The sequence below is a fragment of the Xiphophorus hellerii genome, chromosome 19 (genome assembly GCF_003331165.1).
Source record: "Xiphophorus hellerii strain 12219 chromosome 19, Xiphophorus_hellerii-4.1, whole genome shotgun sequence".
NCBI classification, from domain to species: domain Eukaryota; kingdom Metazoa; phylum Chordata; class Actinopteri; order Cyprinodontiformes; family Poeciliidae; genus Xiphophorus; species Xiphophorus hellerii.
In genome coordinates this window covers 2359232-2372022 of record NC_045690.1, presented here as the reverse complement: position 1 = coordinate 2372022, position 12791 = coordinate 2359232, and the positions used below count along the sequence as shown (strand labels likewise).

At 38.3% G+C, this 12791-nt stretch overlaps 1 protein-coding gene across 1 annotated transcript in view; it reads right to left on the bottom strand.

Moving 5' to 3' along the window:
• The window catches only part of mboat2a (membrane bound O-acyltransferase domain containing 2a), a 30060-nt gene extending 17952 nt beyond the window's left edge, over positions 1 to 12108 (bottom strand). The window contains exon 1 of the mRNA XM_032547566.1: positions 11845 to 12108. Within this exon, the coding sequence (XP_032403457.1) occupies positions 11845 to 11928 (84 nt within the window). The 5' untranslated portion in view covers positions 11929 to 12108. The remainder of the gene's footprint in view (positions 1 to 11844) is intronic.
• Between the last annotated feature and the right edge of the window lie 683 nt (positions 12109 to 12791).

The window sequence follows — 12791 nt, the reverse complement described above, 5'->3', positions numbered from 1 at the left end:
TGTTCAGCAGGTGAGCAGCAGACAACGGAAAGTTCAGTGGAAGAAAAATCCCCTTTTTTAACCCTTAAATACATTTGCTTGTGTACTTGGAGTGTATAAAAGCTCAGTTTTTCTGCCCCTGTGCTGCGTAGATATCTGTCATATTTTTGAAGCCATTCAGTTTTTTTAACTGTTACATTTCTGGCTAATCAACTTCATAAATCCACAGTGATTTTGTAGGAATGCCAAAACAACAAGTGGATAAGTCAAAATGTTGGGTTGTTGCTGCGTTTATTAACCCACACAAGGATCAGAACCATTTTGAATTTCCTGGTTAGATTTTACTTTAATCAGCAGAGAAAGTCCTCTTTGTTTACGCAGAACATTTCAAAGTCCTTTAGCTAGCTCCGTTAGCATCACGAAGGATTTACAGAAAGATAAAAATACTAAGTTATATCTGAGGAAAAGTTGCAAAAAACATTAAAATAAGAAAAAAATTCTTTACTTTAGACATGAATTTATTGCATGTTGCAAAACGCGTCTTCTGCTAATGCTAGCGCTGTGTGCTAGCTGTTAGCTCGTGGTGGATGGAACTGTACTGCGGGTGTTGAATTGTGTTATTACATAAGTAGATTGTTACTGTTTTTGATGTTTTTGTCAAGGGTAAAACATGAACCAAATCTGGTCAGTGACGTTTTGGCGCCAGCTAGCTGATAGCTAGTTGGCTAGCTATGTTGAGGTGTTGTTTACAAGATGTTTCAATTCAATTTTGGAAGAAAAAGTTTCTGCACTGCAAGATAATCGTGTCTATGATGGCATATTAGGGTCATTGTAGATGAAAAAAATAAATAAATCAGCCAAATGCTCAAATTTTGAGATTAATCTCAGAAATTGTTTTGAAAAAACTTGGAAATTTCTGAGTGTGAAAAATCAACATGTCTGCATTTTTGGCAGAAATTTCCTCTATTTGCATTTAAAGAGACAGCACCAAGACGAGCTGCTCTCAGACGAACCTCAGAACAGAGTTAAGAAGAGGAATTCAGAGCAAAGCATTGCAGTTTCACTTTAATTAGACCAAAACTGACTGATTCAAATGTGAAAAGCAAAGATTTAAAAGTAAGATATGTCCACTTTAAGGTGCATCATAGTGTTTCTCTGGCTTCCTCTTCCTCAACCATCAATCAAAAGAAAACACCACAACTGTAAGAGATGTTTTTGGGTCTAATTTTAGTCACTTTCTAGCTCTAAATAAAAAAAAAATCTAGCACATTTGTGTTAAATAAGTTACATAATTCGGCTGAATGTCTGATTTTTGCCCATTTCTCAGAGAACATGGATGATATTAAATTAAAGCTGCATAGGAACATTTCTGCCCATCAGCGTCAAACATGGACAACGTTCTGAGTGTCTGAGAGTCAATCGGGGCGAGGCGGGCCCATCCCTGAAGATCAGAGCGTTGCTTTGTTAGGGAAGGAATGTCATGTAGGAGAGTGAAGAGGGAGGAACAGAGGATTGTTCAGACCAGCAGCAGCTGCCGGAGATTTCTTCACACAGTTTTCCGTGTTTGGCAAAAGTTCTGGCAAAATGTCAAACTTTACATCAAGAATAAAGCTGATATTTCGTTACCTAAGGCCCTTTCCTGCAGGTAAATCGAACTAAAATCATCTTTTCTGGCTACAGATCCACCTGCAGAGCAACCTGATAAAGAAGCTCCATGAAATTTGGATTTTCAACGATGCCTAATGAAATTTTGCAAAAAATAATCCAGAGGACATTTTTAATTTGCATAATTTTTAGTTTGCATAACACAAACCAAAGAGAAACACGTCAGAAAATGGGAAAATGAATTTCTAATAAAATGCTCAGGCTAATGCTGGGCTTACGGTTGTATACCAAATTTGATTTCCAATTTTAATATATTTCTTTCCTCGCCTTCTTAAAACATAGAAATGACATAAAATATTTTACTAGTTCAATAACTTGTTGTTTGAGTTCACCTGAATTCAACGTCAGAATAAACAAAACCAGATGGCAGATTTTTTACATCAATCTGAACTATGGAAACACAAGGAATGCAATAGTGGGAAAAATCTAATTTTCAAAAAATGTAAATTCCAAAAACAAAATAATTAATCAATTGATAGAATTGATTTATTGTCCAGTTCAGAAACAGGCAGCATGCAGTTTATATTAGGAATTAAAAATGACTGAGGATTTAAGACTTGACACATTGCACCAAATTGAGCTATGATGCTAATTAGATACATCAGGCAGTTAAGGAGTAAAACCGACTGTTCAATATTAGCATGTTAATTATTTCATTGAAGCTGCTGCTATTCAAAAAAAAAACTTTTATACTGAGTCAAAAAGTATGTTATTGAACCTTTTTCATCACAAGTTCTTTAAATACAGCATAATTCCAATACTGAGATCCAGAGGGGTTAGCGCGACCCACATTCAGAGGCAACGTGGCCTCGACGCGTCTGTCGCGGGTTCGACTCCCGGACCCGACGACGTTTGCCGCATGTCTTCCCCCTTTCCTGTCAGCCTACTTTGAAAAAGGGACACTAGAGCTCACAAAAAACCCCAAAACATTTTAGTATAATAATTATCTACTCATCAATATCAACATATAATTTCTAGTAATCTAAAGTAATCTTTTGATTCAAAGTTACATAATCAAAATGCATGAACATAATTTACTTTTTCTACATTTTAAGGCTGGTATCACTTATTTCCGTTCCTTATTTGTCAAGTGTTGCTAAAAAGCTTCAAACTCAAAATTTGAAATAATGTTAAAAATACAGTGACGTTTTAGTTTGCAGGGAAACAAAATATGGAAAAGGTCCACAGATATGAAAACCTTTGCAGCAAGCAGATGTTTTTATGGTGCAGGAAGCGATAATACGCAGCCGGCCGTTTCCTCCTGGCAGCAGCAGCAAAAAGCTCGGTAGCAAGACGAACCGGAGACCGACACAGACGAGCTGAGGGAGACATTCAGAAGGAGGGAGGAAGTAGTAAACGTGGTGGAGGACAGAGATAAGCTTCCTCGTTACTGTGTGAAATACTGAGCGCATGTGAGGAGGAGTAAAAGAGCGGAGCAGCTTTACTTATTCTGCCATTAGCTCTGCTTACCGCCGTGCCAAACAGGCCCTTCACATGCAGCATCCATCTGCTCGTTTCTTAATCTAACTCATCAGATTTCATGTTAGCGTGGAGACAGTGAGGATGTGGAGTAAGAGAGGACGGGCAGCGCAGAAACAAACAGATGGGTGATGAGTCACTTTTTTCCTCTGGGCAAATCTCTTTTTGTATAACCCAGCAGGAAGAGGCCGCGCCGTTAACCCCGTCTGGCTAAATGCTAACATCAGCTAGCATCTTCTCAAAAATCAAAGCAGTGATTTATTTATGAAAGATTCATACAACCTATAATTGCAGTCCATTTCATTCAGAATAGCAACAAAGTGTACTTTAATGTTAAGCTTAGATTTGTTTTGTTTTTTTAAGCTTATTTATCAGGAGTCCAGTTATTAAAACTAAATAAAGACAGAAACGGGTTCTGGGTTCCAGAGATGAACGGGTTCCGGTCGACAGTCGATATGGTTGTTGACTGAATGGTGTTTTCTTTACAACTTTGTGATTTTCTGTTTTTATTATGTAAAGCACCTTGAAGCGCTTTGCTTCTGTAATGTGTTATACAGATAAACTTGATATATTCGATTTAGCACTTTAGCATTAGCTTCAGATAAATACCGGGTTGGTACATTTGGTACCAATGGTCCAAAATATCTGTGGGGCAAAGTGATACAGATGCATTTATTTATTTTATTAAAGTAGTTAAAAAGGAGATTTATTATTTAGTGATTTTTAAAGCTATTTTCTAAAGTTGTGGTTTTTCTCCACTGATTCAACATACTCAAACTAAAAGTTTTCAGGTTTCGTTCTTGCTGCTGCAGTAACAGTTGAATGTCTTTGAAGACAGTTTTTAACTTGTTAAATTTAAAAAGAGGGAGCAAGAAATGTCTAAATTTGCATGTTATTAGAAAGAATGTGAGCATTTCGCCTCGATATGTTACAAAAAAAAAAAGAACTTGGAATGAGAAAAAGTCACCCAAGGTCAGCAAACTGCTGAGAAAAACTGTGTGAAATGCTGATAATTATGCAAAAATGAAGCGGCTCGCCTCCAGCCTGAGTGTCCTTTCCATTAACATGTTTATGAACTCGCCTTGTCAAAGATTAATTAACGAGAAGCTGCAGTCTGGAAGGTTCCCATGGGGCAGGAGGAGATAATCATCCTAACAAAACGGGCCTGTTGACTGGAACCGGGCACCTTTTCAATGGGGAAGTGAGCTGAGTGCTGTGGTAAGGACTATTCAAATCACACACACACACACACCCACACCCACACACACACACACACCTCTATAGAAAGAGTTAGTAAGCGTCACCATCCGCTCCCGTCTTTGTGCAGCTCCATGTTTAGCATCGAGGCTTCGTCACACACACTGCTGGGTTTCTGTCTGTCTGTTTTTGTGCATAACACAAAGCAGGAGATGAATTTAGACCATCATTAGCATAAAATCCTCTTCTCCCCTTAGTGTTATTAAGTCAAAGCCTCCCTCCAGTTCGCCGCCACAGCTTTAGGGATTCATGCAGCTGCTGCCAGGATCAGGGCGAAGCATCAAAACACTCAATTTAAACTCAATCTGTGTCAAAAGTAGCTCAAGAAAAACAAACATGGCAAACTTTCTAAACCGTCTGACAGTCTGATGAGAACAGAGCAGGAAGCAGCATTCATGTCCAGGTTCTAGTGGGAGAGTAGCGGAGATCATTTTTCATTTACCAACTTAATATTTTAGCTAACTTTTAGCGCACTTCTCCTGAACTAATTTATCCAGATAATTTCTTAAACACTAATTTGGCTATTTTGAAAACTTTCAGATTATTTGGCATTTTAGCTTAGCGTCTGTTAAATACAATGTTGGTGTAGCGCTTTAGCATTAGCTTCTGCTGAATACTACATTAGCGTAGCGCTTTCGTGTTACTTTGAAGTAATGTTTATGATAGGTGATCCAAGGTTAGCTAACTTTTCAGTTAGCGGTGCCCACTTTTGCGAGTTTCCATAAAAGCGGTTTATGGAAAGGTGTTTGTCAAAAAACAGAAAGATTAGTATAACAGAAAAATGGAAACATACAAGAAAATGACTGCATGACACAAAATCTTCTGAAGTATTTTTGGTCTAGTTTCTAGTGCAAATATCTTAGTACACTTGAAAAAAAGACAAAACTAACTCGTAAATAAGCTTTCAGCAAGATATGTGAGCTTGTTTTAAGTCCTTATTATTGAAGAAAAAGTTATATTTCCATTGCCAGTTTATTTCACTTATAACATGGTAAAAATATCTTCTTGTAAGTAAAATAATCTGCCAAAGGAACTGGATCTTTATCATCAATATTAAGGAATTATTGACCTAAAACAGGTTCCTACTGGGTTAATGGGGAATGAATCAGTTTCTCTGAATAACTGAACTAAATTAAGATTAACTGACTGAGTGTTGGTTATGAGACTCTGCGTTTCGCTGTGGCTCTGCGCCCGAGCAGCAGCTGCAGCGTCACGGCTGCTGAGGTCCGACCCGACCCGGTTGGTCACAGCTCCTGGAGACAAGCCGACATGTTGCTGCATGAGGAGACGCTGACACAACGGGAACAAAACGCTTCCTGTTCTTCAGTCAACACAACGAAGCCTGGGCTTGTTTGGACCTTTCTGCTCACATCGGGTTCGGTTCCACCTCAAACCGGGCAAAAAAACACAAAACCAGTCGGGTCAAAGTTAGCTTTTCTCCATTAAAAAACATAAAAATAATATTATTATGAATTCTTTCTCCTTTCCAGCAATAAATTGAACAAACTACATGTTTTATTGAAACCAATATCAGTATAAAATTTGCATTATTTAACTTTTTGAGCCGATTCTTTTGCTCTGTTGGCCTATAAATAGTTTATGGTTTCCTTTTAAAGCTTTTGTTGCATGACCTCACGCTATGATCTGTAAAATTATTTCCATTTAAGAAATAAACTTGCCATGAGAATAATTTTAAATGTCCGTCTCATCCACATCGGCTCCAGATGCCCGAGGGCCAAATTTGCACCATTTTCAACTGCAGTCAGGAGCCGCACAAACTCATCCCAAGGGCCACAAATGGCCCCCGGGCCACACTTTGAACACCCCTGCTTTACTTTAGCTGTCAGCTGAGACCAGAGAGAAGCCTGATGAGGAACGGCCAGAAGAAGAATGTCACACATAAAGCCTGCAGCGCAGCAGGCTGATCCCAGGCTATTAATAGCTGAACAATCAGACGTTTCCCCACAAGGCAGCCAGCAGCGCCGGGCCGGGCTGGGCCCTGCGTGCGCCTGCAGCGCCGCATGTGAAGCATTTCAGCTGGTCTCACCAGAGAGGTCACCCTGCTGGAGGAAAATACAGCTGAATGACGTAAAAAAACGTCTTTATCCTTCTAAAATGATGTAAATGTTGCTTTGCAAAAGCACAGAAATGACAATAAAAGTGACAAAGTAAACAGAAACAAAGCTCTTAAAAAACTTTTGTAATAAGATTCTTTAGTCACATACAAAACTGATTTACATCACTGCATTTAGTCATGTTTTCAAATTTATAGATATTTATTGTAAAGCTGAAACAATTAATCGAATTAATTGTGATTTATCAATTACTAAGACAATCGTCAACTAATTTAGTAATCGATTAATCTTTAACTGGAGTATACAGACACATTCAGAGCAGTAATTAAGTCAAAATCATACAAAAAATGCATTCTGCATTTAAAATAAAGAGGCATTTATGTCCTGAAACTGTAAGTTTTTATAATTTAACAAGTACAAAGTTATCAGTATTTAATCTGTTTGTCAGCAACAAAAGGTAAAAATAGTTGATTCAGACGTTCAGATATCAAAATGTACTTTTTAGAGAGAAAATTATGATATTAATTTAAGAAATTAGGAAAACAAAAAGAGTCCGCACTTCGTTTAGTGAATAAATTGATGATGATATTGGAGGGTGAAGTAAAAAAAAAAAATTAAGTAATTTTAATTTTGATGAAGCTAATGTGATGCATGAAGTTAGTGTCTGCTTGGTTTGCAGGCCGTAAATCTCCAGAAACTGAGCTGGAACATTTCAGGGAAAACGGGAGAAAAATGGAGGATGAGCCTGATGAAGCTGTGGCACCTGAACTCGTCCACCATGATGACGGTTAGCAGAGACAAATGTGCAAAAACTGGTGGAAAGACTGGAGGGCAGAACAGAAACAACTGTAATGACTAACTATGACGGTTATAAAGAATAAATTAATTCTGTCCAGATTTAATTTCATATAAAGCTTGGAGAGTCCAGGACGGAGGTGAATCAATCACAGGTTCGGCATCAGAGCCACTCAGAGTTTCAGTCAATGGGAGTTTTTCCATTGACCACTTCCTGCAGCAGAGAAGCACTAAAGGCGAAGAGTCTGATTAACATCTGAACGTCTGAACGTCCGTCTGCTCCTCCGAAGGTGAAGCACATCAATAATTTACTCTGAATGGAGTGAAATTACTTATTTATGCATGAAATAATATTGGTACAACTTGAACTTTTTTACATCACAGCCACAAACCTTTGGTTTTCTTATGGGATTTTAAGGCCTGTGCCCAACCAAAGTGGCAGCATCAGGCTATGAAGATGGTTGTCTTGAAACCACAGAGAAGCTGGCTGGCGTTTATTCGTAGAAGTTGAAAACCACCAGGAAATTCAAAGCTGCCACGTCTGGGCCGGTTGCGTCAGGTTTGCAACCACAAACATGGTGTCTGCTGCAGCGCTCTGCACCAGATGCAACGCCAAGAGAAGCTCGATAAGTTAGTGTCTGCAGCTTGAGCAAACATTAACTGCTTCTCTGCTGATGAGGGCAGAAACGCGCAGAAATATAAAACAAATGTTCAGTACATAGTTAGCATTAGCTTCCACTAAATAACTTGTTGGTGTAGCACTTTAGCATTAGCAGAACTAATAGTAAGTGTTTTATGTTTAGCGCAGCTAACTTTTTAGCTAGCAGTGTTCACCGCTGCCTGGTTTTACTGAATTGATAACCAAAGGCAGTCACTAATGGACAGCCAGGACTAACGGTTGTTTTGCCAACGTTCTGCCTCACTAAAGCAGAATCAGCACAATAAAAAAGATTAAAACCTCCTGCGATTCCTGGCACAACTAAAACAGAGGATTTAAGAGCTCTCACGAGGTGAAATGATTGTTGTAAATCTGTTAAATTTATGTTCACTAATCCGGTGTGATGAGCCTCATCAAACCAACACAGCTTGACCCGCTAAGTGAGTCAGTTGTTCCGGGTATCTGAACCATATCTCACATTTAGACGATTAAACATTTCCTCATAAAAGTCCATCCCAGTGTATGAAGACCTGCTTCATGTTCCTGAGTGATTTTAGCCCCTTAGCTAACTTATCTCTTCCTCCCAGGAGGAATCACACATGCTCGTCTTGTTGACTCTGAACCTTAATAAAGGTTCAGCTCCTTTACACGGAGCTGAAGAATAGAAATCAATTGGCACATAAAAGTCTCCAGAGGGCAGCAAATTAAAGACAAAGAGGAGAGACTCTCAGCAGACCTGTGAGCTGAAAAGGAGACGCTAGCTGAGAGACGCTAGCTGAGAGACACTAGCTGAGAGACAGTTGCTATGGAGTTGCTATGACAACAATGAACAAGCCACAAGTTTAGAAATAGCTTTAGCCCCGTTCCAAATTTAACTTATAAACAATAAAATTACATTGCAGTAGATTATTGTAGCTTTTATCTGCTAACTGAGACATGTAGCCTGTGTGTTTGTACTCTGACAGTGATTTCTGTTGTCATAACTATAACTTTCTGTCAGGTTTTTATTAGTTATGAGATTCAAAGTTATGATTATGAAGTCAAATCTCATAATTATGACATAAAAAGTAAACAAATTATAATTTTGTATCTCAATATTATGAATAAATTTCATAATTATGACGTAGACAGATGAAATTAAGACATTAAAAATAAAATTATTCTGACTTTGTAATGTGTAATTATGATTTCCTGTTGGGTTTTAATTATTTTTTCTTTCATGGCAGGAATGTGCTTCCATACAGACACCATTTACCATTTTAATGCTTTTATTTTAACTTTTTGTGACCAGTAAGGAAAATTATTTGTGGTTTTCTGAATCTTTTTAGACATAAAAACTGAAAACTTCTGTATATTCAGCCTCCATGAGTCACTACTGTCACAGATGCTAAACAAAAATGCACACCACACTTTTCAGATTTGGTTTTGCCAAAAAACAAACTTTAAGTTAGTATGGCTTTGCATATTTCAATCTTTACTTATGATAGTAAATATAAGTGATATATAAAAACACGATTTAAAACCGGTGTATGAACTTCCTGCCCGACTCGCCCACGCAACAGAAACTCAAACCGAAAGCTTCCAGGACAAAAAGAAACGTCTGGGAGAGACCGACTGATAAAACAGCAAAGTTTTTTCTCTCAAAGCTTTTTGAGTTACATCATCCAGTTTGTTCAGGGATCAAAAAGCAGCCTGGGAGGCTGACAGGAGAAGAAGAGTGGAGCGTTCTGGTTCAACATGTTTGCTTTGGGTCTGAAACGCCGGCAGCCTCTGATCGGCCGACATGAACTGATAGAATCCCGCAAACAGACACACACATTTAAATACCCTGTGATAAAACTCTCTCTCTCTAGATCCCAGAGTCACACCCACACTAATAACGCTGCTGATAAAATGTTTGCTTAGCCGGATTGGATCTGGGTTTAAACATGTCCCATGTGTAGCTGCTGCACCGATTCTCAGATAAATCCAAAAAATGACCTGATTTTAACAAACAAGAAGCTAAAACACAAGAGGTTCTGAGGAGAGAGGCTTTTCTTTCTGCTAAAATGGAGTTACTTCTCTCTACTGTCACCATGTGCTTCCTGAGAGAAAGTCAACATATGGGAATGAGGCGATTAATCGTGATTAATCGATTGTTGTCAAATAATTTAATCACCGGTTAATCAATAACTGGAGTATACGGACTCCAAAAAAGGTCTGTTTGCTGAAAGAACAACACAATCAGAGCAGAAATTAAGTCAAAACTAAACAAAAAATCTAAATATTTGCATTTAAGATTTAAAAAAATCTTTGTCAATCTGCTCTATACGGAATGAAGTGGCGAAGTTTTAGCTTCACTCGGTTCAAATTCTGCAAAAAAAGCACAATTTTGTCTAATAATTAACTGATAATGCAAAAATTAATAAATAATCTACAAATGATTCAGCATTCACTAACAGAACGCTATTTTATTACATTTTAGCCAATTAAAAAATTAAAAAAGATTAAATTATTTATTTGCATCTTTTGATATATTTGATATCATTGTGGTTAATTGAAAAATCTGCAGAATGTGATTTTTTTATCTGATTAATCGATTAAGTGTCCAAATAATTGATAGAATAATCAATTACTAAAATAATTGCTAATTGCAGCAAACATTTTGCTGTTGGGGCCAAAATTGTCACCTTAAAAATCTAAAGTAAAATTCTTGTGACCTTTTTTTATTCTTATCTCTTCAATAAAAAACTGAAAATTTAAGATTTTACTGAACGGGGTTCAGATTAAACTGATTTTTTGACCCAAATCTACATCTGAGTAAAAGTTTCTCCAATGTTTGTGTTTCAATTTACTGAAAAATTCAGTTGAAAACAAGAATGTCAATGAAATGTTTATTTTCTTTGTTTTAAAAAAGAAATTATTTGTTTAGTTGCATCGTTTAATGTATTTCTAATATTGTTCAGCAGAATGTGACAATTCTTCATGCGGTTGATTGATTCATCGTCAGAATAATGGATTAATCAATTACTAAAATAACTGTTAGTTATATAGCTTCTTAATCAGATTGAGGTCCAGACTTTGACTAGGCCATTCCAACACCTTTATTTTGTTTCTGTGGAGCCATTCAGAGGTTTTATCGCCTCTTTGACCGAGAATAAAGCCTCCAACTGATGATTCATGGTTCCATCTTCGCAGCAGCCCCAGATCATCACCCTGCCACCACCGTGCTCTGCTGTACATGTGCTGTTTTTTTTCTCTTTGGATGCTTCAGGAGTAATAACGCTTCTAAGGAATTACTTTGATGCGCTTTTCAGACAATAAATTTCTGATTTTTAATTTGTTTTGCTTTTAGAAATGTGTCATGTCGACAGAACGGTTGTAATGTTGTTTCCTGATTCTACAGGTTTGGTAGCATTCATGTGTAAGTGAAGCTACTTTCCTCTCCACTGGATTTAAATACCTAATAACTGAAACAATCATTTAAAACTACTTTTTAAACTCACTCTGGTTATTTTAACCTGGTATTTACATGGATTTGATTAAATAAAACTTTAAAATGCACCAGAAACACCGTGGGTTGTGTTGGTCCTGGATTAGGTTGTATATTTCCTAAGAAGGAGCCCACAGGACCGGGTTCATAAGAACCAGACCGAGCTTTTCACTTGTTTTGGACCTCCTCTGCTGCTCAGTAATGAATAGAAGCCATTGTGTCTCCTAGATACACACTAACCAGAATGTTTGGGTAAATTTTAACCAGTAAACACCAGTTTCTCTGGTGACCCAGTAAGGGTCCACAAAGGACATTTAGGTGATGACAGCAGATCATCATCATCAGCAGCAGCAGCAGCAGGACCGGGTCGCTGCGCATCAGCTGTTACAATAACATGTCGCTCGGAAAATCACGTCACGCACTCGGTCTATATATAAAGACTCGATCTGAATCTGGACTCATACCTGGTCGAGTGGGAGGTTTATGATGTCGCTGATTGGCTGTAGCAGAGTAGATCCAGTGCAGGATGCGGTGGTTTGGGTCGCCATGCTCGGGCTGTGTCAGTAAATCCTTCCCCTCCCCGGTTCGGTTCGGCTCGCTTAGCTTCGCTCCCCCCGCCGCTGCGTTAAAGCCCCGGCCAGCCGAGCAGCACCGCTGATTTTGCGACGAGCTGGACGGTTGTCATCCACAGCAAGGCGTCCGCCAAAGAGGAGCGACTCGAAGCGAGAGTGTGACCTCCCTCTTTCCCGCTTCGTCTCCGGCTGCAGGCCCGGTCCGGGGGCGCTCACTTCCGGTTTAGCACATTGACTCCATGTTGCTGAAACTTGCGTCATATTTTAAAGTCCTTTTTTATTATTATTTAGAACAGGAACAGCGTGCTTTTATAAAAAGTCTTAAATATTTATAAAATATTGTCAGATTTTGATCTTTTGTTTGGGGAATTTGTTTCATAAGCCTTTCTGGGTCCTGAAGCAGATTTTCACTAGCCTCCCTACGACCCCTCATGCTAATATGTCAGCACCAGACGCTTTCTCATTCCAAAGCCTAGCATACCTACTATCATTAGCATTATTTGCTTACATCACACCAGTGTTGTTATGCCAAACAGAAAATTTTTTATTTTGAAATACGGTGGTATTTTTAAGTGTGCCAAATTATTGTAACTCTTTGAATCTAACTTCAACTGACAAGCGCTAATTTTAAACAAGTTAACAAGTTTGATATCTTCTAATTTTTCCGCATTGAGTAACGTTTATCCGTTTCAATTTGAACTGGAGTGCACTGAAATATGTCAGTTGAATTAGAGAGAGTTAGCTGCTGCTGTTTGGAAATGCTAACCCAAAGAAGAAGGTAGCGATGCTAGCCAGGGCTCCAGTTTCTAACTCAAGCGGTTTACGGTTAGCGCTGGGAT